Source organism: Mytilus galloprovincialis, chromosome 14 (assembly GCF_965363235.1).
Source record: "Mytilus galloprovincialis chromosome 14, xbMytGall1.hap1.1, whole genome shotgun sequence".
Lineage (NCBI taxonomy): Eukaryota > Metazoa > Mollusca > Bivalvia > Mytilida > Mytilidae > Mytilus > Mytilus galloprovincialis.
Genome location: NC_134851.1, coordinates 60,469,378 through 60,491,205, shown reverse-complemented (window position 1 = coordinate 60,491,205; position 21,828 = coordinate 60,469,378). Strand labels below are relative to the sequence as shown.

The following is a 21,828-nucleotide window of genomic DNA, read 5'->3' as shown; positions in this document are numbered from 1 at the left end:
TCAGTACATCTGTTAACTTATTTCGGGTTGAAAACATCTCAATAAGAAGTTTGTAACTGTTTGAAAATTGAGTTGATACAAGAACCATATAAATCAGACCAAAATTCATCTTTCATTTCGTATTTGAATTTTTTTTAAATTATCAAGGTCCACATGCATAAGGTCATCCTATATATCCGACGCAGCTAATTTTATATTGTTCAAGTTTTTGCTTAATACCTTAAAAGAAAACAAACTATAAACAACACTCTAAATTTCATGCGTCTGAAGTGAATTTCTTGATTAACCTTAATCAGTAACGCTCAAAAACGGAATAGTTGAAAGCCAAAAATGTATAAGAACAGATACATGTTAAAGTGCTTTATGATAAAAAAAAGAATCTGAAAATAATAGCTAATCTATATCCTATAATGTATTGCCCTTTACCAACATTTTTGACAAATTATCATTTTTTTTTACTTTCATCTCATCATCTTAAATGATCCTTGTTTCAAAAATTCCAAAAGGGAATATATTGATAAATAGAAATTGCAAATATGGTGAAAGCATCCCCCCCCCCCCCCCCAATTAAAACCAAACAAACCAACAAAAAAAACCCCACAATTATCTTCAACAAATTATATATCATTGTTGCCCCAAAAAAGGAAAAGAACTTGCACATCCTTTCTTCAATATTGTTTATCTGACTAATTGTTTCCATCTGAATCTGAATATAGATCACACAATTTTTACCAAATTATTATTTTTCTTGACCTAATAATCACAAACTATTGCATATGCTACTATACACCTATTGACTGGGTGTGAGGGTAATGGCAAGTTTGTTGTCCCTGAGATACGAAGTATGCGAAGGGACAACAAACTTGCTATTACCCACACAACCAGTCATTAGGTGTTTTATTATGCAGAACAACACAGTCATTAAGAGTTTTAATTTACCAAATAAACCAATTTTCTAAAAGTGTACATATATCATCTGAAAGAAAAGAAAGAAAATGTCACATAACTTGACAGGCACAAGATGAACTATGGAGGATTTTTTTTATAGTCCGTGTTGTATTTGTAAATATTAAAATCTTCATTAATTGCAATCAAGACTAGGCCGCAAATACAGTTTTAGAAGACGACGGCAGACCCATATTATAAATTTAGTACTATATTAAAGATCATGAAAAAATGCTTTGCAAAAATTTTTCTTTCTGTTTTGAAATTGCTTCTTGTAAATGAAATTACGATTGGCACAATCAGATTATACTGTTAACGATATTCGAGTTTGACGTTGTCAAGCATACAAATCCAAGCAGAATAGTTAATGGCGTCATTATTGTCCAATGAAAAAGTACTGGGAAAATGATTATAAAACTATTAACCAGGGTAATAGTCTTTGAAATTATATATTGACTGGCAAATAGACTGGAATGAAATAGCAAAACTAGCAAAACTATTTCATTATTTTTTATATAGAAAAAACATACTGAGGTGTAATTAAAGCTTCTAGTAAATCAAATTATGTAATTATGTAAAAGCTGCATGGAATATTTGATCAAATATAGTCTCATAACTTTATATGTCATTGTATTATACTATTGTTCTCTGCTGTCTATTCATGTTTTATATTATGTAATATATGTTGTTTATTTTGCCATAGCATATCTATGCTTTTGCAATAAAGATTCATTCATTCTTTCATCTAGATGTAAAAGAAGTTCAAAAGGAAAGTAATAAAAAAGTAGAAAAGATAGCAAAACACACAGGAATGGTAGAAGACGGTAGGAACATTTTTGTTTTTTTGTTTTTTATAGATATCATACTGTGAATTCATTTATTATTATTTTAAAAAAGTGTGGTATACTGATTTACCTCTGTCTGTTCATCTATCAGTCAATTCATCAGTCTTTCCGTCCGTTCCATGAATATTTTTGGTCGCATTTTTTCTTAGGAACTTACAAGGATTTCTGAAATTTGGTTTCAGCTATACATTGTGATGCGTTTTCAGATGCATCACTCAATAACTTTTTTACTGAAATATTTTGGGGTATCATCAGTAGCAGTAGCTTGCAGTTTCACTTGTTTTTCCTGGGTTCTAATTAGCCATATTTGGCACAACTTTTGGAATTTTGGATCCTCAATGCTCTTCAACTTTGTACTTGTTTGGCTTTATAAATATTTTGATATGAGCGTCACTGATGAGTCTTATGAAGACAAAACGTGCGTCTGGCGTATTACATTATAATCCTGGTACCTTTGATAACTGTTTCCTGGATACTGAAAAAAATCTTGTATATTCATGGATTCAGTTAACCTGTATTAAGCAGTCACTGTTGGGAAGTGACCTTTTAAAGACATTCCTAAAAAGTCAAATTCTGAAATCTGTGACCATGATTGGGACAAATTGTTTGAGTTTCCAATTGGTAGAGTTATCATCCTTGTGAGCAGTGTAATCAAAATGGTGGATTTCTGGGGTGTATAAGTAAAGACAAAGTTGAAATATATTGATATATTTGAGAGATTAGTCACCGATATGGTTTTAAATGGAAACTGAAAGGTTGGAACACAAGGTGTTGAGGAATTCACTTTCTATTGCAAGATCTTGATTATATTTTAATTATGACCTTAATTTCGTATTTTTGTATAAAGCTGAAAGAATTTCCGTTATGTATGTGTTGCTATTCTTTCTCCAGATACAGTATTTGATAGAGGTTATTCAGCTCCGACACCAGTACCTGCTAAAAGAATGAGGATAGAAAAAGCAAGGGAAGAGAGAAGTAAGAAACAAAATTAAAATGGTTACTATAAATGATAATTTTTTTGTAATATATTTTTTTTAATTTTAAATGAAACTCAGTGGGGGATATGCATCACATTTATCAGAATATAATGCAATTTCTAAATTCTGCTTCTAAATTAAAGGAACAGTATATAAAAGATAACATTTATTTAAATTGTTTGAGATACTCTGTTAATTCAAAATTTTTGTATGCAAATTCTATTATTGTAATTTTTGAAAAATTGACAGAAATTTGAGATTAATTATTGCTGTATCAGGAAATGCTGATAGTTTCTCAATTTGCGCAATAATATCAACATCCCTGAACTTGCAGTATAAATGTCTTATATAGAGTGTTTTATAGCTTTTGGCAGAAATTATTATAATTGTAGTAAATTTATATAATGGCTTTGATTGTTTTACAGGAAAGAGTGATACACTGTACTTTGAGAAGCTATCCCAATGGGAACGTGACTTGTTCAACCGGAAGCCAATAATAGCTCCTGATGGTAAGTTAACATAGATATAAAAAAGAAGATGTGGTATGATTGCCAATGAGACAACTCTCCACAAGAGTCCAAAATGACACAGAAATTAACAACTATAGGTCACCGTACTGCCTTCAATAATGAGCAAAGTTAGCTATAAAAGGCCCTGAAATGACCATGTAAAACAATTCAAACGGGAAAACTAACAGCCAAATTTATATAAAAAAATAAACGAAAAACAAATAGATGTTTTTACTTTAGAATCAATATTTTATGGCATTGTCAGTAGTCAGTAGTGCCACTAAAGTGTTTTTATTACACCCCTCAATTTATTTATAGAATAACCAATCAAATAATTCAAATAGACAAAAATATTCATCAGTGGCGGAACAACACGTTCAGTCAAGAATATGCATAGCGCATGAGTAAATACCGGTAATCAGTGTTGTTTCGGTCATGAGTTGAATATTTTCGATATTTGAATTCTTTGATTAGTTATTCTTTTTATAACATAGGCAAATAGCTTTTTTTTAATGAAATTAGAGTAGAAAAGATAGGAACTATATCTGTTTCTAGGCATTCTCAATTTGTTTTAATTCAACGTTATCAACATCTTGACAAAGCTTATTATTGTATGACGTCAGAGGAGTGAAATAACCATGTTTATTTCACATGTGCAATTATCAGTTTTTAGTTCAATGGGGAATCCATGTAGTTCATCGCAACCAATGTAATAAATTGTTTTAACCAGTCCATAAAAGTGTTTTATTGTACAAAGTTATGGACATGGAAAAGTATATGTTTTGTTCATGTACTGAGGTGAAATTTTGATGGTTTTCTTTTGGTGATTTTGTAAGATTAAATTTTAAAGTATAAAAAAGAAGATGTGGTATGATTGCCAATGAAACAACTATCCACAAAAGACCAAAATGACACAGACATTAACAACTATAGGTCACCGTACGGCCTTCAACAATGAGCAAAGCCCATACCGCATAGTCAGCTATAATAGGCCCCGATAAGACAATGTAAAACAATTCAAACAAGAAAACTAACGGCCTTATTTATGTAAAAAAATGAACGAAAAACAAATATGTAACACATAAACACACGACAACCACTGAATTACAGGCTCCTGACTTGGGACAGGCACATACATAAATAATGTGGCGGGGTTAAACATGTTAGCGGGATCCCAACCATCCCTGTAACCTGGGACAGTGGTATAACAGTACAACATACGAACGAACTATAAAAATCAGTTGAAAAAGGCTTAACGTTTTGTTTTGGTGTTTTTGTATCGAGGTCAAGTTTTACAGGTTTTGCTTTGATTGAGTATATAAGTATGCCAACCGGATTCGTCATCAGGGTTAAGTTCTAACACCTTCATTTTATTATTATATAACCTAATATATAAGTATTATGTTTATATTTCTTAGGTTATATTCCAAACTCTGCTGTAAGGAAAGAGCTAGGCTACGTAGCTCCAACATCACCACTTAGAAAGAAGAAAGATACTTGGACTATACAATCTGTTAGTATATTAAACTGTATACAGAATATGACATTGCCAAACAATTTCAGCTGTTTTGATTTCATTTTTCCCTCAAGTAATGTAAGGCCAATTAAATTTTTAGCTCACCTGGCCCGAAGGGCCAAGTGAGCTTTTCTCACCACTTGGCGTCCGTCGTCCGTCGTCGTCGTCGTCGTTAACAATTTACATTTTGAACTTCTTCTAGAGAACCACTGAATGGAATGGAACCAAACATGGCATGAATGTTCCTTATGAGGTGCTGACCAAGTGTTGTTACTTTGTAGCCGATCCATCATCCAAGATGGCCGCCAGCGGGGGACTTAGTTTAACATAGGACCCTATGGGAAATGCATACAAATGACTTCTTTTAGAGAACCACTGAATGGAATAAAACCAAACATAGCATGAATGTTCCTTATGGGGTGCTGACCAAGTGTTGTTACTTTGTAGCCGATCCATCATCCAAGATGGCCGCCAGCAGGGGACTTAGTTTAACATAGGACCCTATGGGAAATGCATACAAATGACTTCTTTTAGAGAACCACTGAATTGAATGAAACCAAACATGGCATGAATGTTCCTTATGAGGTGCTGATCAAGTGTTGTTACTTTGTTGCCGATCCATCATCCAAGATGGCCGCCAGCGGGGGACTTAGTTTAACATAGGACCCTATGGGAAATGCATACAAATGACTTCCTCTAGAGAACCACTGAATGGAATGAAACCAAACATGGCATGAATGTTCCTTATGAGGTGCTGACCAAGTGTTGTTACTTTGTTGCCGATCCATCATCCAAGATGGCCGCCAGCCGGGAACTTAGTTTAACATAGGACCCTATGGGAAATGCATACAAATGACTTCTTTTAGAGAACCACTGAATGGAATAAAACCAAACATAGCATGAATGTTCCTTATGGGGTGCTGACCAAGTGTTGTTACTTTGTAGCCGATCCATCATCCAAGATGGCCGCCAGCGGGGGACTTAGTTTAACATAGGACCCTATGGGAAATGCATACAAATGACTTCTTCTAGAGAACCACTAAATGGAATGAAACCAAACATAGCATGAATGTTCCTTATGGAGTGCTGACCAAGTGTTGTTACTTTGTAGCCGATCCATCATCCAAGATGGCCGCCAGCGGGGGACTTAGTTTAACATAGGACCCTATGGGAAATGCATACAAATGACTTCTTCTAGAGAACCACTAAATGGAATGAAACCAAACATAGCATGAATGTTCCTTATGGAGTGCTGACCAAGTGTTGTTACTTTGTAGCCAATCCATCATCCAAGATGGCCGCCAGCGGGGGACTTAGTTTAACATAGGACCCTATGGGAAATGCATACAAATGACTTCTTTTAGAGAACCACTGAATGGAATGAAATCAAACATGGCATGAATGTTCCTAATGTGGTGCTGACCAAGTGTTGTTACTTTGTAGCCGATCCATTATCCAAGATGGACGCCAGCGGGGGACTTAGTTTAACATAGGACCCTATGGGAAATGCATACAAATGACTTCTTTTAGAGAACAACTGAATGGAATGAAACCAAACATTGCATGAATGTTCCTTATGCCGTGCTGACCATGTGTTGTTTCTTTGTAGCCCATCCATCATCCAAGACGGCCGCCAGCATGGGACTTAGTTTAACATAGGACCCTATGGGAAATGCATACAAATGACTTCTTTTAGAGAACCACTGAATGGAATGAAATCAAACATGGCATGAATGTTCCTAATGTGGTGCTGACCAAGTGTTGTTACTTTGTAGCCGATCCATTATCCAAGATGGCCGCCAGCAGGGACTTAGTTTAACATAGGACCCTATTGGAAATGCATACAAATGACTTCTTTTAGAGAACCACTGAATGGAATAAAACTAAACATTGCATGAATGTTCCTTATGAGGTGCTGACCAAGTGTTGTTACTTTGTAGCAGATCCATCATCCAAGATGGCCGCCAGCAGGGGACTTAGTTTAACATAGGACCCTATGGGAAATGCATACAAATGACTTCTTTTAGAGAACCACTGAATGGAATAAAACCAAACATGGCATGAATGTTCCTTATGAGGTGCTGACCAAGTGTTGTTACTTTGTAGCCGATCCGCCATCCAAGATGGCCGCCAGTGGGGGACTTTTGAATGAAATTAAACATGTTCCTTTCCTTATCAATGAGGTTGTGTTGTCACTTTTAGCCAAATTTTATATTTTTTCATATGATTTCAAAAACCCAAGTAGAATCAGGTGAGCGATACAGGCTCTTGAGAGCCTCTAGTTTTGATAGATTTTAATCCCCACCCGCCCTGATGTTTTTAATTATACCCCATGCAACAAAGTTGCGGAGGGTATAATGTTTTTGACCCGTCTGTCTGTCCGTCCGTCAGTCCTATTTCTTGTCATCACAACTCCTCTCAAACCACACAACATAATTTCATGAAACCTTTTTAACCGGATATTTTGTGACAAAAATGTCGGTTATTGATTTGGGGATGTACGGCGGGCGGTCGGCAACCAAATGTTGTCCGTGCATTTACTCATGAACCATTCATTCAAAGCTTTTCAAATTTTAATATGTTGTCACAGACAACAAAATGAAGGTCAAGTTCAATAATGACGATTTTGACTTTTACCGTTCAGGAGTTATGGTTCTTGAAAGATTGAAAAATGGCATTTCCAATCGTGTCGGTGCATTTACGCATGAACTGTTCAACCAAATCTTCCCAAATTTTAATATGTTGTTACTGATGACAAAATGGAGGTCAAGTTCAATAATGATGATTTTGACTTCTACCGTTCAGGAGTTATGTTTCTTGAAAGAGTGAAAAATGGCTTTTCCAGTTGTGTCCGTGCATTTACTCATGAACTGTTCAACCAAAGCTTTTCAAACTTTAATATGCTAACGTTGTTACTGATGACAAAATGGAGGTCAAGTTCAATAATGTCGATTTTTACTTTTACCGTTCAGGAGTTCTTGAAAGATCGAAAAATGGCGTTTCCATTCATGTTGTTGCATTTACTCATGAACCATTTAACCTAAGCTTTTCAAATTTTAATATGTGGATACTGATGACAAAATGGAGGTCAAAGGAGTAGGTCCGCAGGGGTTAAGAAATTTTGTTGTAGCTCACTAGCCCAGGGCTAATTGGTAGGAGGATTTTACTAGCCCTGTTGGAAAAACTACTTGCCCAGCAAAACTGACCTGCTAGCCCTAGTATGACTTACAAATTCAGAGTTTGCTGCAATTACAATGAATTCTATAAAGTTAACGTTTTTTCCATTGTACAGTAGATTTTTTCAAATTGGATACCCAAAACTTATGTTAGCAAAAACTATCGGATTACTGACATTAGCAGATATATTCAATTAATTGATAATTGAATATTCACTGAATATTCTGTAATAATGAGCTGACCAAATCCCAAGATGATACATTTCTTGACCACTGCTATACATGGGTATTTTAAGAATTGGAGGGGTTTTATCAGATACATCATCACGTTTGTGTAAAGGAATTATCAGCTGCTGAATTATGTAATGCTCATATTTGTTTTTAGTTTTAAAATTCTTTTTATTAAAATAAACTAAATGACCTCAAATATTTATGTGAATAAATATCACCATCAATAAATTTGGTCTTTTATAATTGTTTTATAAACGATGTACAGTAATGTCTATATTTACTTTTATCACAGGTAAGCTAATTATTGGCTATAAATAAATAGATTACAACCTGAGCACAATCTCTAAACTAATATTGTATTTGTTATAAATTTTATTTCTTTAAAACTCGAATTCATTTGAATATCAATGAAGATTATCATGATTGATGAATATTATTGCATAAAGTTTAAGTTTTCTGAAGACTGTTAATGTTTAGATCATGGTCTGGAATCTTTTTCACAGTATGTAAACAAAAACAAAATGGCGTCCATAACATGTGCACGTGTTTCAAATGTTATATCTAACAAAAGTCAGGTTCTTGTCAAAAAGGATTCACATTTATATTGCAAAAAATCATTCAGAAGGAGGTACGGTATAATCAGGTTGCATAAGCAATGTACAATACTCCCTGTACTGATACATCGATATTGAAAGTACGGGATCCATCCAGAGTTATTTGTTCTATTTAAAAACTTGTACAAAATCAGTTCAAATTCTGGGAATCTCCGATGACGTAGTCAAATCTAATTGGCTAAGATAGAAAAGTGATGAGGGGAGTTTCCCCTTTCTATTTTAGAAACGCCAAGAATTTTTTGTCACTAGTCCGTCGGGCATATTGGGTTACAAGTTTGCTTGCCCGATGCCTAAATACTTTAGTCCCGGGCGTCGGGCTAGTGGATTTTTTAACCCCTGGTCCGGTAAGACCCCTATTTGGCCCCAAAATATAACAGTTTTACAAAATTGTTAAAATGTAAACTTTTAGTTATTTATTGGACATTTGAATGCTTCTGCTACATAAATATGGGCTGTTTTTGACAATACAATGCACATATATCGGGTTGTAGCACCATTAAGTCATGCTAAATTACTGAAATCTTCAAAATTCTATCATTTTAGTTAAATTTTAGACGGTTTCCTTGTAAAACGAAAGTGGCCGCATTCCTGTTCATCCTTAATATTGAAATGTAAGTTGTATTTTATGATAATACATAACATACATAAAGTTTGTGGATGAACACGGATGCGGCCACTTTCATTTTTGACAAAAACCATCTGAAAAGTGACGTTTTTTGGCATATTTGAGAGATTTTTCATATTTGAGCTTGAATCGGATCGTTTTTAATGACTAAATCAGTAAAAATCTTTCACTTATACTAATTAAATCAAGTGAAATAGACACTTAAGTCTTTAAAAAGTGGTCAAAATCTTTCGTCAGATGAAACTGAAATTTGAGGCCAAAATGAGTCCTTTCCGGACCTACTCCTTTGATATTGACGATTTTCACTTTCACCGTTCATCAGTTATGGTTCTTGTGATATTGGCAGGACACTAATAAATGTTAATAAATCCGGTTTGCTTTTGTTGTGACAGCCTCTTGTTAGATATTAAGGACACACTATGTAGATGTGCATATCGTCAGGAAATTACGATTAATTTTTTTTCCTAGGAATTACGTCTCTTTGAACTTATTTGCTTCAATATACTACTGCAACAGTTTGTCATCGCAACTCCTCTGAAACCACACACCATAATTTCATGAAACTTTTAGATAATAAGGACAATTACTACGTAGATGTGCATATTGACAGGAAATTATGATTCAATTTCTTTTTTTTATACAATTTTTTTTTCTAACAATTATTTTTATTTCTCCAGTGACAATGTGGGGACGTGGGGTATGTGAGTGCGCTCACTAAGGGTCTTTAATTTTAAAAAATTATGATTTCCAAATTTTATTCATTTACATTTCCAGTAACCACCAATAATTTCTTTTCATTCAAAACTTCCTGTTTCAATGTGGGTTTTCTTGTATGTCTTCGAGTAAACAAAAGGGTTTAGGAGGAAAAAGGAATTTAAAATACAAAATCCCACCTGCTCATTAAAAAAAAAAATCTGGGTGAAAACCTACCAATCAATTTTAGTTGATTGAAACAAAGCATGTCGACAAACACTTTCGGTAATTAACTGATCAATAAAGGCAAGGCAATAATGCTTAAAGAAATATGATAAACATCAATGGGAATCTGTAAATAAACTCATCATAGATACCAGGACTAAATTTTGTATATATGCCAGACGCACATTTCATCTACAAAAGACTCCTCAGTGACGCTGCAAACCAAAAAAGTTTAAAAGGGTCAAATAAAATACGAAGTTGAAGAGCATTGAGGACCAAAATTCCTAAAAGTTTTGCCAAATATAGCTAAGGTAATCTATGCCTGAGGTAGAAAAGCCTTAGTATTTCAAAAATTCAAAATTTTGTAAACAGTTAATTTATAAATATAACCATACCAATGATAATTCATGTCAAGGCACTTTGAAATCTTAACTATGGGTGGGTTTCAAATACTGTTTTGTGTGTAAAGAAAATATTAGAGAATTTCTGAATTTGTCTCTATCTATGCCTTCACTGGGCAGCATTTATGTTTTAATGGAACAGCCCTTATGAGAATTTGATTTGATTTATATAAAAACTGGCATCTTATTTGATTTTGAGTAAACTAATGAAATTCTATTGATAGATAAAGGTACCAGCCCCACCAGTTACAAAGACACAAGAAGAACAGGCAGAAGAGGACCATCATTGGGAAGAGGTAAAGTCTCTTCTAGATATTGTTTCTGGGTCCCTGTTATGATAATTATTGGGAAGAGGTAAAGTCTCTTCTAGATATTGTTTCTGGGTCCCTGTTATGATTATTATTGGGAAGAGGTAAAGTCTCTTCTAGATATTGTTTCTGGGTCCCTGTTATGATTATTATTGGGAAGAGGTAAAGTCTCTTCTAGATATTGTTTCTGGGTCCCTGTTATGATTATTATTGGGAAGAGGTAAAGTCTCTTCTAGATATTGTTTCTGGGTCCCTGTTATGATTATCATTGGGAAGAGGTAAAGTCTCTTCTAGATATTGTTTCTGGGTCCCTGTTATGATTATCATTGGGAAGAGGTAAAGTCTCTTCTAGATATTGTTTCTGGGTCCCTGTTATGATTATTATTGGAAAGAGGTAAAGTCTCTTCTAGATATTGTTTCTGGGTCCCTGTTATGATTATTATTGGAAAGAGGTAAAGTCTCTTCTAGATATTGTTTCTGGGTCCCTGTTATGATTATTATTGGAAAGAGGTAAAGTTTCTTCTAGATATTGTTCTGGGTCCCTGTTATGATTATTATTGGAAAGAGGTAAAGTTTCTTCTAGATATTGTTTCTGGGTCCCTGTTATGATTATTATTGGGAAGAGGTAAAGTCTCTTCTAGATATTGTTTCTGGGTCCCTGTTATGATTATTATTGGAAAGAGGTAAAGTCTCTTCTAGATATTGTTCTGGGTCCCTGTTATGATTATTATTGAGAAGGGGTAAAGTCTCTTCTAGATATTGTTTCTGGGTCCCTGTTATGATTATTATTGAGATGAGGTAAAGTCTCTTCTAGATATTGTTCTGGGTCCTTGTTATGATTATTATTGGAAAGAGGTAAAGTCTCTTCTAGATATTGTTTCTGGGTCCCTGTTATGATTATTATTGGAAAGAGGTAAAGTCTCTTCTAGATATTGTTTCTGGGTCCCTGTTATGATTATTATTGAGAAGAGGTAAAGTCTCTTCTAGATATTGTTCTGGGTCCCTGTTATGATTATTATTGGAAAGAGGTAATGTCTCCCCTTGTTTCTGGATCCATGTGATGATGATCATTGTGAATAATGGGAATGGGAAAATGTCTCCTCCCCCTGTTATAATTGATAATTGAAATATTGGGAACAGGAAATTGTCTCCCCCTGTTATAATTGATAATAGAAATAATGGGAACAGGAAATTGTCTCGCCCTGTTATAATTGATAATGTTATTGTGATGAACAATTGGAAGAGGAAAATTTCTCCCCTTGTTACTGCATCCCTGTTTATGATTATCATTGCAATGGGGAAAAGGTGGTTGTCTCCCCCTTGTTACTGAATTTCTGCTATGATGATTGACAAAAATGTCAAGGAATTTTTAGACACTTAGAAATTTATAAGCTCATCCTTCAAGAAGTTACTTTTCACCTCCAAGAAATATAGTTATCACACTAAAACTGAAATCGTCTCACAGATCACCTATCTGCTGTGAATTCTCCTGTTTTTTATGAATTTTGTTTGTTAGCTTGCTGTCTAAATGATCAGTGAACCTTATCCCTGCAACCAGCTCTCCTGTTTGTTGACAGCTGATTCTGATAAACTTCATATTTGTTTCTAAGGTATAGAAAATGTTGAATTGAAATAAGAGTCAGTAATTAATTAGTTTATGTTAGCGTTTTGTAATTTAATTTATTGAGATATTATAGACAAAAACTTGAAGTTAGTGCAATTTAAAAGAAAGGTAAATATGACAAACAGAAAATTTGTTTAATTAAACTTCAATGATATAGGTCAAGGCCAAATATTTACAATTTTTGGATGAGTCAGAGACTGAAATAGAATCAGAACACGAAATATCTCGTCCACCTCGATATGGGGGACGCCCTAATCATGGCAGACAACGAGGGAAAAAACAGAGCAGGGTTTATGATAGTGATGATGACCTTGACTTTGATGATAGCGAGGCTATAACTGATGCCGATATTTTTGATGGTTACGAAATGGAAATCATTCAACCAGAACCTCCCAGACAAAGATCAGGGTCAAATAAAAAGGTATTTCATGCACAATGCACGAAATATCATCCTTAATGAAAAAATTATGGGTTTACTAATACATTGATGTTAAGCACACACTGTTTGATAAAACGTCACAAGTCTAAGGAGGTGTGGGATGAACGGTATATGTAATTATTTTGGTTATTACTTCAACTTAGCTGCACAGAATTTAGTTTGAAATTTAATTTTAATTTCTATAAAATCTTTGCTTTTTCGTTCCTTTTTAAAGAAAGACTGTTTTTATGCCCTACCTACGATAGTAGAGGGGCATTATGTTTTCTGGTCTGTGCGTCCGTCCGTTCGTCCGTCCGTCTGTCCCGCTTCAGGTTAAAGTTTTTGGTCAAGGTAGTTTTTGATGAAGTTGAAGTCCAATTGACTTCAAACTAAGTATACATGTTCCCTATGATATGATCTTTTAAATTTTAATGCCAAATTAGAGGGTTTACGCCAATTTCAGGGTCCACTGAAGATAGAAAATGATAGTGCGAGTGGGGCATTTGTGTACTAGGGACACATTCTTGTTAATACCTGTATCCAGTGTTGAGGTCTTAAAACATCTCAGCATTGGTAAAGTCACCTGTAGCAATACCTGTCAGCTTAGGGACGACATCAAAAGTTCAATGTAGGATAAAAAACTTAATTCACATAGTTGGTAAAGTCACCTGTAGCAATACCTGTCAGCTTAGGGACGACATCAAAAGTTCAATGTAGCAATACCTGTCAGCTTAGGGACGACATCAAAAGTTCAATGTAGCAATACCTGTCAGCTTAGGGACGACATCAAAAGTTCAATGTCGCAATACCTGTCAGCTTAGGGACGACATCAAAAGTTCAATGTAGCAATACCTGTCAGCTTAGGGTTGACATCAAAAGTTCAATGTAGGATGAAAAACTTAATTCACATAGTTTTTTCACTGACCCCCACACCCCCCTCTTAACTTAATTTGGGAAAAATTGATTGACCCATATGGATATATGTAAAAATCAATGTCGGATAACCAAATCTTGCAGCAGTTCAACCCCCCCCCCCCCCCCCCCCCCCCCCCCAAAACTATTTGAATTAAGTTTTTTATCTTACATTGATCTTTTGATGTCATCCCTTAGCAAAACATATTTCAATACCTTAAATTGTTTAAATGGCTGTCGGTAATATTCAAACACCTTGTTTTTAAAAGTTGAAAGAATATTGCAATGTTTTTCATCAAACAATCCTGAATTTTAATAGTCAAGTCAGCAGATACTCCCTCAAAAAAAAAATTGTGACCTGTTATAGCTTTATGCAATATTGGAATTGTTCATTGTTGAAGAACATATGGTAATCCATATTACTTCATTTGGTCTTTGGTGGAGATTCATCTTGATTATGCAGTGTAGCACCATGATTTAGTGTGTTTAAGCACAGTAGCACTTTTAAATCCATTGGATCACAAAATGTGTGCACAAGCAAAAGTTTAAATAAAAACCTAAGCAGAGTGGGTGATGAGGTGGTAATTTTCTCATTATTGTTAACTGTGTTGAATACATGTGTATATGTTAAATATTCTGATACTGATAATAGAATGAATAGGTTTATTAGTTTTTCTTGATCATTTAAGGTGCTACCCAACAATTTCACTAAAATTAATTTGACTCGTTTAATTTTCATAAAATTTTGTCAAAGTATTTACTTTGAGCCTTAAATAACAATATGAAAATCTAAAAAAATTTAAACCAACTGTTTTGTCAGAAAAATTACACTGGTTATATAGCAGTTTGACAAACACCAATATTGATCACTGTGAAGCTTAATATTCCCTTTACAACACAACATAATTAAAACATTTAGCTGACATTACAGAGTTATATCCCAGCTGCAGGGCTTTCCATTGAAGCCGGTAGCCGGCGGAAATCTGCCGCTTACGGTGGCTTCAAGTGCCGGCTACTTCACTGCCAAAAATATAAATTCAAAAAGAAAAAAATATCTTTTTCAAATGTTTACAGGCAGCCGAGAGACGTATATTGTCGCAGAGTCGCGGTCACGATAAACAAGAATGAAAAGTCAATGTTTACCTTGGGCTAAATATAGTTCACATGAACTCAGGTCACTGATTGGTTGTCTATTTAAAGTCGGAATGCATCGTTTCTTTTCAAAGATAACAAGAGAGACGTTCCGGTGGTCATTGAACGATAACAATAGAGACGTTCCGATGGTCATTAACTCGTTGGCTTGTTATGGCTTTTAAAACGTGAAGACAATCAGATAGGATGACAATCTTATGTTATGGAATAATATTAGTCAAATTAAAGAAAGTGTAGTAGATCATATTGTTCAGAATCTGGAAATCGGTATCTTTTGAAGTTCATTTTTCAAAGCCCACGTGGTGTTCAGAGAATCAAGGTCAAAAACGAAAGTAGAATATTGTCGACTCGACCTCAAATAAATAACATTTCCAAATGATTTATGTATCCGACTTATTGAACATTTTCCCAAAAAAATAGAAAATCAGAGGATATATCAATTTTCTGTCAATGCTTGAGAAATAATTGTATGATTTAAATACGCGTAACAGTCTTTAGAGAGAAAAGGGGGGTCATTTGTTTACAAATGCACAAAGTTATGCAAAATAAATCGATCAAGATTTCTAACAAACCGGATGATTATTTAAATCAAACTCCTTTAAAAGTAAATGAATTTTAAGCATAAGGTAATGAAAATAAAAAACTGACATAAAAAAAAATGAGATTTCTTTGAGTTTTTTTTTTCTTTCTTTAATTTCATACATAGAAAATGGTCATTTGAAAGATTAAATTAGGTGCCAGGAGATTGCGAGAATGCAGGATTTTGCTCTATTTATGCCAGAGCTTCTGGGGGCCATGAGCGGCCCCCAGACCCCCTGCCGTAAGGCACCAAGCTTACAGCTTGGTGGGTGTCCGGCTTCGCCGAACGCATGTTATAGCCGCCTATAATTTTAATTCAGCCATCTACTTCCATTTCAATGGAAAGCCCTGCAGCTGTAGTGTTAGGTACCACCTTAAGTAAAAATTTAGATATGTTTTGAGTGAAATTTAGGATTAAATACCTTTACAATTTAGCTATTTTAGATATCTTTAGTCAAGTATTTAAAAATATTTCGAAAATTTGAGTAAAATTATATTGACACTATTGGTTAAAGTTTTTTTCTTTGTATATTAATTAAGGTTAAAGTTGATTTAAGCTAATATCTTTAGATACATTGATTGCACAGTTTAAGTTAAAAGGGCATTTACAATATTATTAGTAATAAAAGTGTAAAGTTATGTTAATTAAAAATACAGTTAAAGTTAAATATATACCAAATAGATGGGTTAAGCTGAAATAATGCATGTTAAAATAAGTTAATATACCAGTTAAGTTGGATTTTTTTCAATAATATAGCTATAGGTCAAGGTAACTATATTAATAATACAGAATAGGTTAAAATATTTGAATAATACAATTTAAGTTTAAATGAATGTTAATGATACAGGTTAAAGCCAGGTATCTGAAATTCTTGGATGAAAACAGTGAGGATGACAAAGTCTCCTCTTCAGATGAGAGTGAATTAGAGGGAGATAACTCTCGACAAGGAGGTGCAGGCTCTAGACCTCGTAATGTTGGCAGAGGTCGTGGCAAGAAGAAGGTCAGACTTGTTGATAGTGACGACGATGACATTGAATTTGATGACAGCGAGCCAGTGGAAGATACTGATATCTTTCCACCAGGTTACGAGGCTGAGATCGGTCAAGATTATATCGGAGGTCCATACTCTTTGTTACGTGCTGGCTCTGATTTGAAGGTATTGGAGTGTGTGTTGTTGTTTTAACACAGGCTTGTGGTGCACTTGTATTCATTGTTTGATTTGCACATTTGGTTTTACTTATTAGGTTATGGAGTGTGTGTTTTAAAAAATGTTGTGTGTATGTGTGTGTTGTAGTTTTAACACTAGCTTATGATTTGGTTTGTATAACATATTTTGTTTATGATATTTTTGTGTCTTAACATTTATTGAGGTGTGTGTTTTTGTGTGTTTGTTGTAGTTCTAACACTAGCTTATGGTTTAGCTCGTAGTCATTGTTTGTATAACATATTTTCTTATGATTATTTGTGTTTCTAACATTTATTGTCAAGATTGAGTTTGTTGTAGATTCTAACACCAGCTTATGGTCATTGTTTGTAAAGCACAGTCTTATCTTATTTCAGTGAGAATAAGTTTGTCTTTTCATTATTGCCAAAAGTTTGCCAAAAACTATTTACTTGTGGAAATTTTGTAAGTCAAATTTACTTGTAGAAGTCTGTACAGCACATTTACTCGTCAACTGTTTGTATAACACATTTACTAGTAAAAATTCGCAAAAAAATATCTGGAAAAAATAATGGGTCCAGTATACCATAGATACTCTGAGTAAGATAGAACAACCCATTATCTTGTGGGATGGCACAACAAACTAAAGAAAGTATAGTGGAGGCTCTCATATCCATCCTCACATCTACAGTCTCATCAACTAACAGAACCATGAGGAGACCATTCATGCATAAAATTGAGAGTGGACAAAGAGACAACAACCCGACCATAGAGCAGACAACAGCCGAAGGCCGACAATGAGTCTTCAATGTAGCAAGAAACTCCCGCACCCGGAGGCGTCCTTCAGCTGACCCCTAAACAAATATGTATACTAGTTCAGTGATAATGGACGTCATACTAATCATGCATACTACTCCAAGATGTAGTAGGAAGGAAACTGCATCCCCCAACCAAATCTGGCAAACTTTATGAAGGGCTTTGAAGACTAGACTTCAGAATAGTGACAGTAACCAGAACTAGCTTCATACAAAATTTTGTATGTGTTATAGAAAATGAATTACGTGTTCTTATGTTTCGGTTTTTTTACGGAAATACTAAACAAATTTATTTTTATTTTACCAAGCTTTTGCATATTTACTGTCTTTACTGACAGATGCAGACTCTATATACATAGGGAATGTATTTTCAAAAAAAAATGCAGTTATGCTTTAGAGTAGTTGTTTGATATACAATTGTATGTTGTCTTGTGTATATATACACTTAATGTTTCTACTCAGTATCTTCCACCACTGCTAGGAGTACCCCCATTGTTAGGTTTAAGGAAGTACACCACTAATTGATGGCCCCATTCCTTTCCATGTTAAATTCCTCAATTTCAAGTAGACACAGCTCTTTCATTTTAAGTTCAAATAAAGTGACATTCATCACATGCCAAAGCTACACTTTATGGTGTCTTGTACTGAAAAAAAACCCATACCTTTAATGGCGTATAAGAAAGAACAGGTTCCCAGAACTTAGTTACCAAAAGAGGTACTTCAGATCTGACAAACAGGCAAAATGTACCCTATCTTTAAAATTTAATGCAGTTATTTAAATATCCAAAATTATAGGTCAAAAAGTGTTCTACAATAATCACCAGTCATTCAGCTTTCATTTGATACCAAAAAAACATAAAAATTCTACCCATTTAGAAAGTTACACTCATGCGTAGGAACTATTTTGTGTGAAATATGTACTACTTTCTGGTATGTGCTTTCTGGCGGAGCCTTAATTAGTGGTGTAACACCTTAATGGTTTATAAATTGTTAGTTGACTGGAAATGCTGAAGTCTCATAGAAATAAAACCGATCAAAAATTTGTAAGAGGTCCAAAAGTTACAAATGCTATAATGACAAACAAACAAACAACTAGCATTGTAGTTAAGGACCATGACTACCCATGAGGGTATCCCACGGTCAACAACAAAAAAATACGATCGCGCATAATTTTCTGTTTAAATATTTTAGGATTTCCGACCATTAAGTTGGGGCGACAATGATGAAGGAAGAAGATCGACCAATAGTACGACTCCATGGAGGAAGATGTCAAACTTCATCAGGGCCAGTTCTACTTTATCTAACCAATCGACATCCTCCTCCAAGCGAGGACTTAAAGAGAGGAGAAGATCAACTCCAACTACTCCTAAATATGATTGTAAGTCTTTAAATACTAGTTTCATAGCTTAGGCTTATCAGTCGACATCCTCCTCCAAGGGATGACCTAAAGAGAGGAGACGGTCAACTCCAACTACTCCTAAATATGAATGTAAGTCTTTAAACACTAGTGTCACAGCTTAGGCTAATGTCTCACCTATGTCTGGTTGTTACATTGGTTATGCTTGTGTCACATGTAATGTTAAAGCTTATTCTTTTGTCATAGCTAATAATTCTGTCACATTTTATGCTCGGATAACAGGTTATGCTTGTGTCACATCTTATGCTCATATCACATCTCAACATACAAATGGTTTGTCACAGGTAATAATTGTGTAACATTTAATACTCCTGTAACAGTTTATTATCATGTCTCCACATTCAAATGTGGGTAGAGACCTCCAGGTTGGGTTTAAGAACGCCCCCTATTAATACATTACTTTTTGCAAAAATTCTAACCCATATATTTATTTCATAGGAAAATTGTAACTCTTGTATATATTTCCTGTAAATCAAACCTACAATATGGCAAAAAGATTATTACACAATTTTATTGAAATCTTAATAGAAAATGAATATTTATGACCCATGGTTATATTACCTCTGTGAAATTGAACCCAATTTATATATTTGACATTCCCAGAAAAAATCCCCCCTAAGGCAAATTTTTGTATACATTATGGATTAATTAATTTTCCTGGATTTAGGAAAACTTGCATTTTTGTGGATAATTGACTTCATGGTTTTGCTCAAGTCTGCATACAATCTTATAGAAAATTTGTAAAATGTTGAACATTTAAATTCGTGGTTCACCTGTACCATCAAAATCAACGAAAATTGGTATCAAACAAATAATAATCAATCCACAGTACTTGGGAAACGACCCCTACCCCATGTAAATTGACCAATAATCATGATTATTCATCTTTCAGTAAAGTCCAAGAAGTTTGATTTGCACCGACTAGATTTAGATATGGGAACTCCAGACAGGATGAGGAGGTCATTAGGCACAAAGAGTCGGGAGAGGACTAAATCATCATTTAGACTGACCAACATGGTTGTAGATGAACAATCAACTAATGTCACTTTCAAGGTACAGTATACTTAGTAGACCAATTCAAGTAATTTGGTACATTATATGTGAGTCACTGTGTATAAACAGTGACACTTTTAATGGCATTGTCACTGTGTATAAATAGTGAATCTTTAAATGACATTGTCACTGTGTAATGTGTATAAATGTGAATCTATTCATGACATTGTCACTGAATAAACTGAATCTTTTTTAAATATCGCAGTGTCATTCTGAATAAACAGTGATCTTTGTATGGCATTGTCACTGTATAATCAGTGAATCCTAAAATGGCATTGTCACTGAGTATATACAGTGAATCTGTTAATGGCATTGTCACTGCTTATAAACAGTGAATCTTTTTATGGAATTTTCACGGTGTAGAAAGAGTTAAGCTTTTTATGGTATTATCACTGTGTATAAACTGAATCTTAAAATGGCAATATTGCTGTGTATTATCAGTGAATTGTTTTTTGTTTATAAACTGTGAGTCTTTTTATGTCCATGTCACTGTGTGTAAACAGTGAATCTTTTAATGGTACTGTCACTGTTTACAAACAGTGAATCTTTTTATGGCCTTTTTACTGTTTATAAACTAAATCTTGTGATGGCATTGTCCCTGTGTATATAAACATGTGTAAACGACATTATTCCATCACAATGAACGTTACAAACAGTGTTGAATTGGAATATGTATTACTATTACAGGATGACAGTAAGTCAGGTCACAGGAAAGGTATGTTACCAGCTGTAGATATGGATGTAGTCCGCCAACTGATGGATGACCTTTTCCCTGATTTACATGGCACTGCCTCGTTTGATTCCATCCTGCAGAATCTTATCAGAATGCTGGATACAGAAGATGAGGATCTCCATAAAAAGATCTGTGATTACATCATTTCCATACATAGGTTTGTGTAATATTGAATCTTGGGTTTTGCTCATTGTTGAAAGCTGTTTAGCTGTGACTTGCGAGAGTAAAATCGTTGATTACGTCATTTCTATACATTGGTTTGTGTAACATTGAACCATTCCCAGTAGTATACATTTTTTATTTGGAGTAATTCACAAATCTTATATAGCGTATGGGTTTTTGCTCATTGTTGAAGGTTGTTATGTAGTGTAAATAAACTCATCATATATACCAGGAATAAAATTTAATATTTACGCCAGCTACGTGTTTCGTTTACGAAAAACTCATAAATGACGCTTAAATCAAAAAATGTTATTTGTTCATATCTTTTGTTTTTGTCTCATCAGCAATTACACCATATATGCTGATTAATATGTTTGATTAGGTTTGCTAAAATTTATAAACAGAAAGGATATGATTGACAACAGGACCAAGTAGTGATCTCTAAGTGACCTGGACTAAGTTATTAGTATCAAGTTTATCCTCTGAATGTGTTTATTATTTTTTTTGGCTGCAGTTTGATAGATTGATGTAAAATTAATATAATAACAACAAACACTTCAATCTTTGTTTGAGACCACACTTTATTGGGGCAAAATCAAGCTACAATAACTACCTGTTGCAATAAATGGACCGAAACAATTAGTAATAAATAATAGAGGTGTTCCTGGCAATTTAAATTAAAGGGTGTATTATCAGAATAAAGAGGTGGTACATTACACAACAGGGAAATAACTC

The 21,828-nt window shown here is 34.3% G+C and overlaps 1 protein-coding gene across 1 annotated transcript in view; it reads left to right on the top strand.

Moving 5' to 3' along the window:
* LOC143058019 (uncharacterized) overlaps nt 1–21,828 on the top strand; it is a 114,686-nt gene that overhangs the window by 41,061 nt on the left and 51,797 nt on the right. Inside the window, exons 28-37 of the mRNA XM_076231479.1 lie at nt 1,695–1,769; nt 2,682–2,765; nt 3,193–3,276; nt 4,695–4,789; nt 10,982–11,053; nt 12,847–13,110; nt 16,599–16,907; nt 18,920–19,106; nt 20,038–20,198; nt 20,886–21,088. Coding sequence (XP_076087594.1) covers nt 1,695–1,769; nt 2,682–2,765; nt 3,193–3,276; nt 4,695–4,789; nt 10,982–11,053; nt 12,847–13,110; nt 16,599–16,907; nt 18,920–19,106; nt 20,038–20,198; nt 20,886–21,088 — 1,534 coding nt within the window. The remainder of the gene's footprint in view (nt 1–1,694; nt 1,770–2,681; nt 2,766–3,192; nt 3,277–4,694; nt 4,790–10,981; nt 11,054–12,846; nt 13,111–16,598; nt 16,908–18,919; nt 19,107–20,037; nt 20,199–20,885; nt 21,089–21,828) is intronic.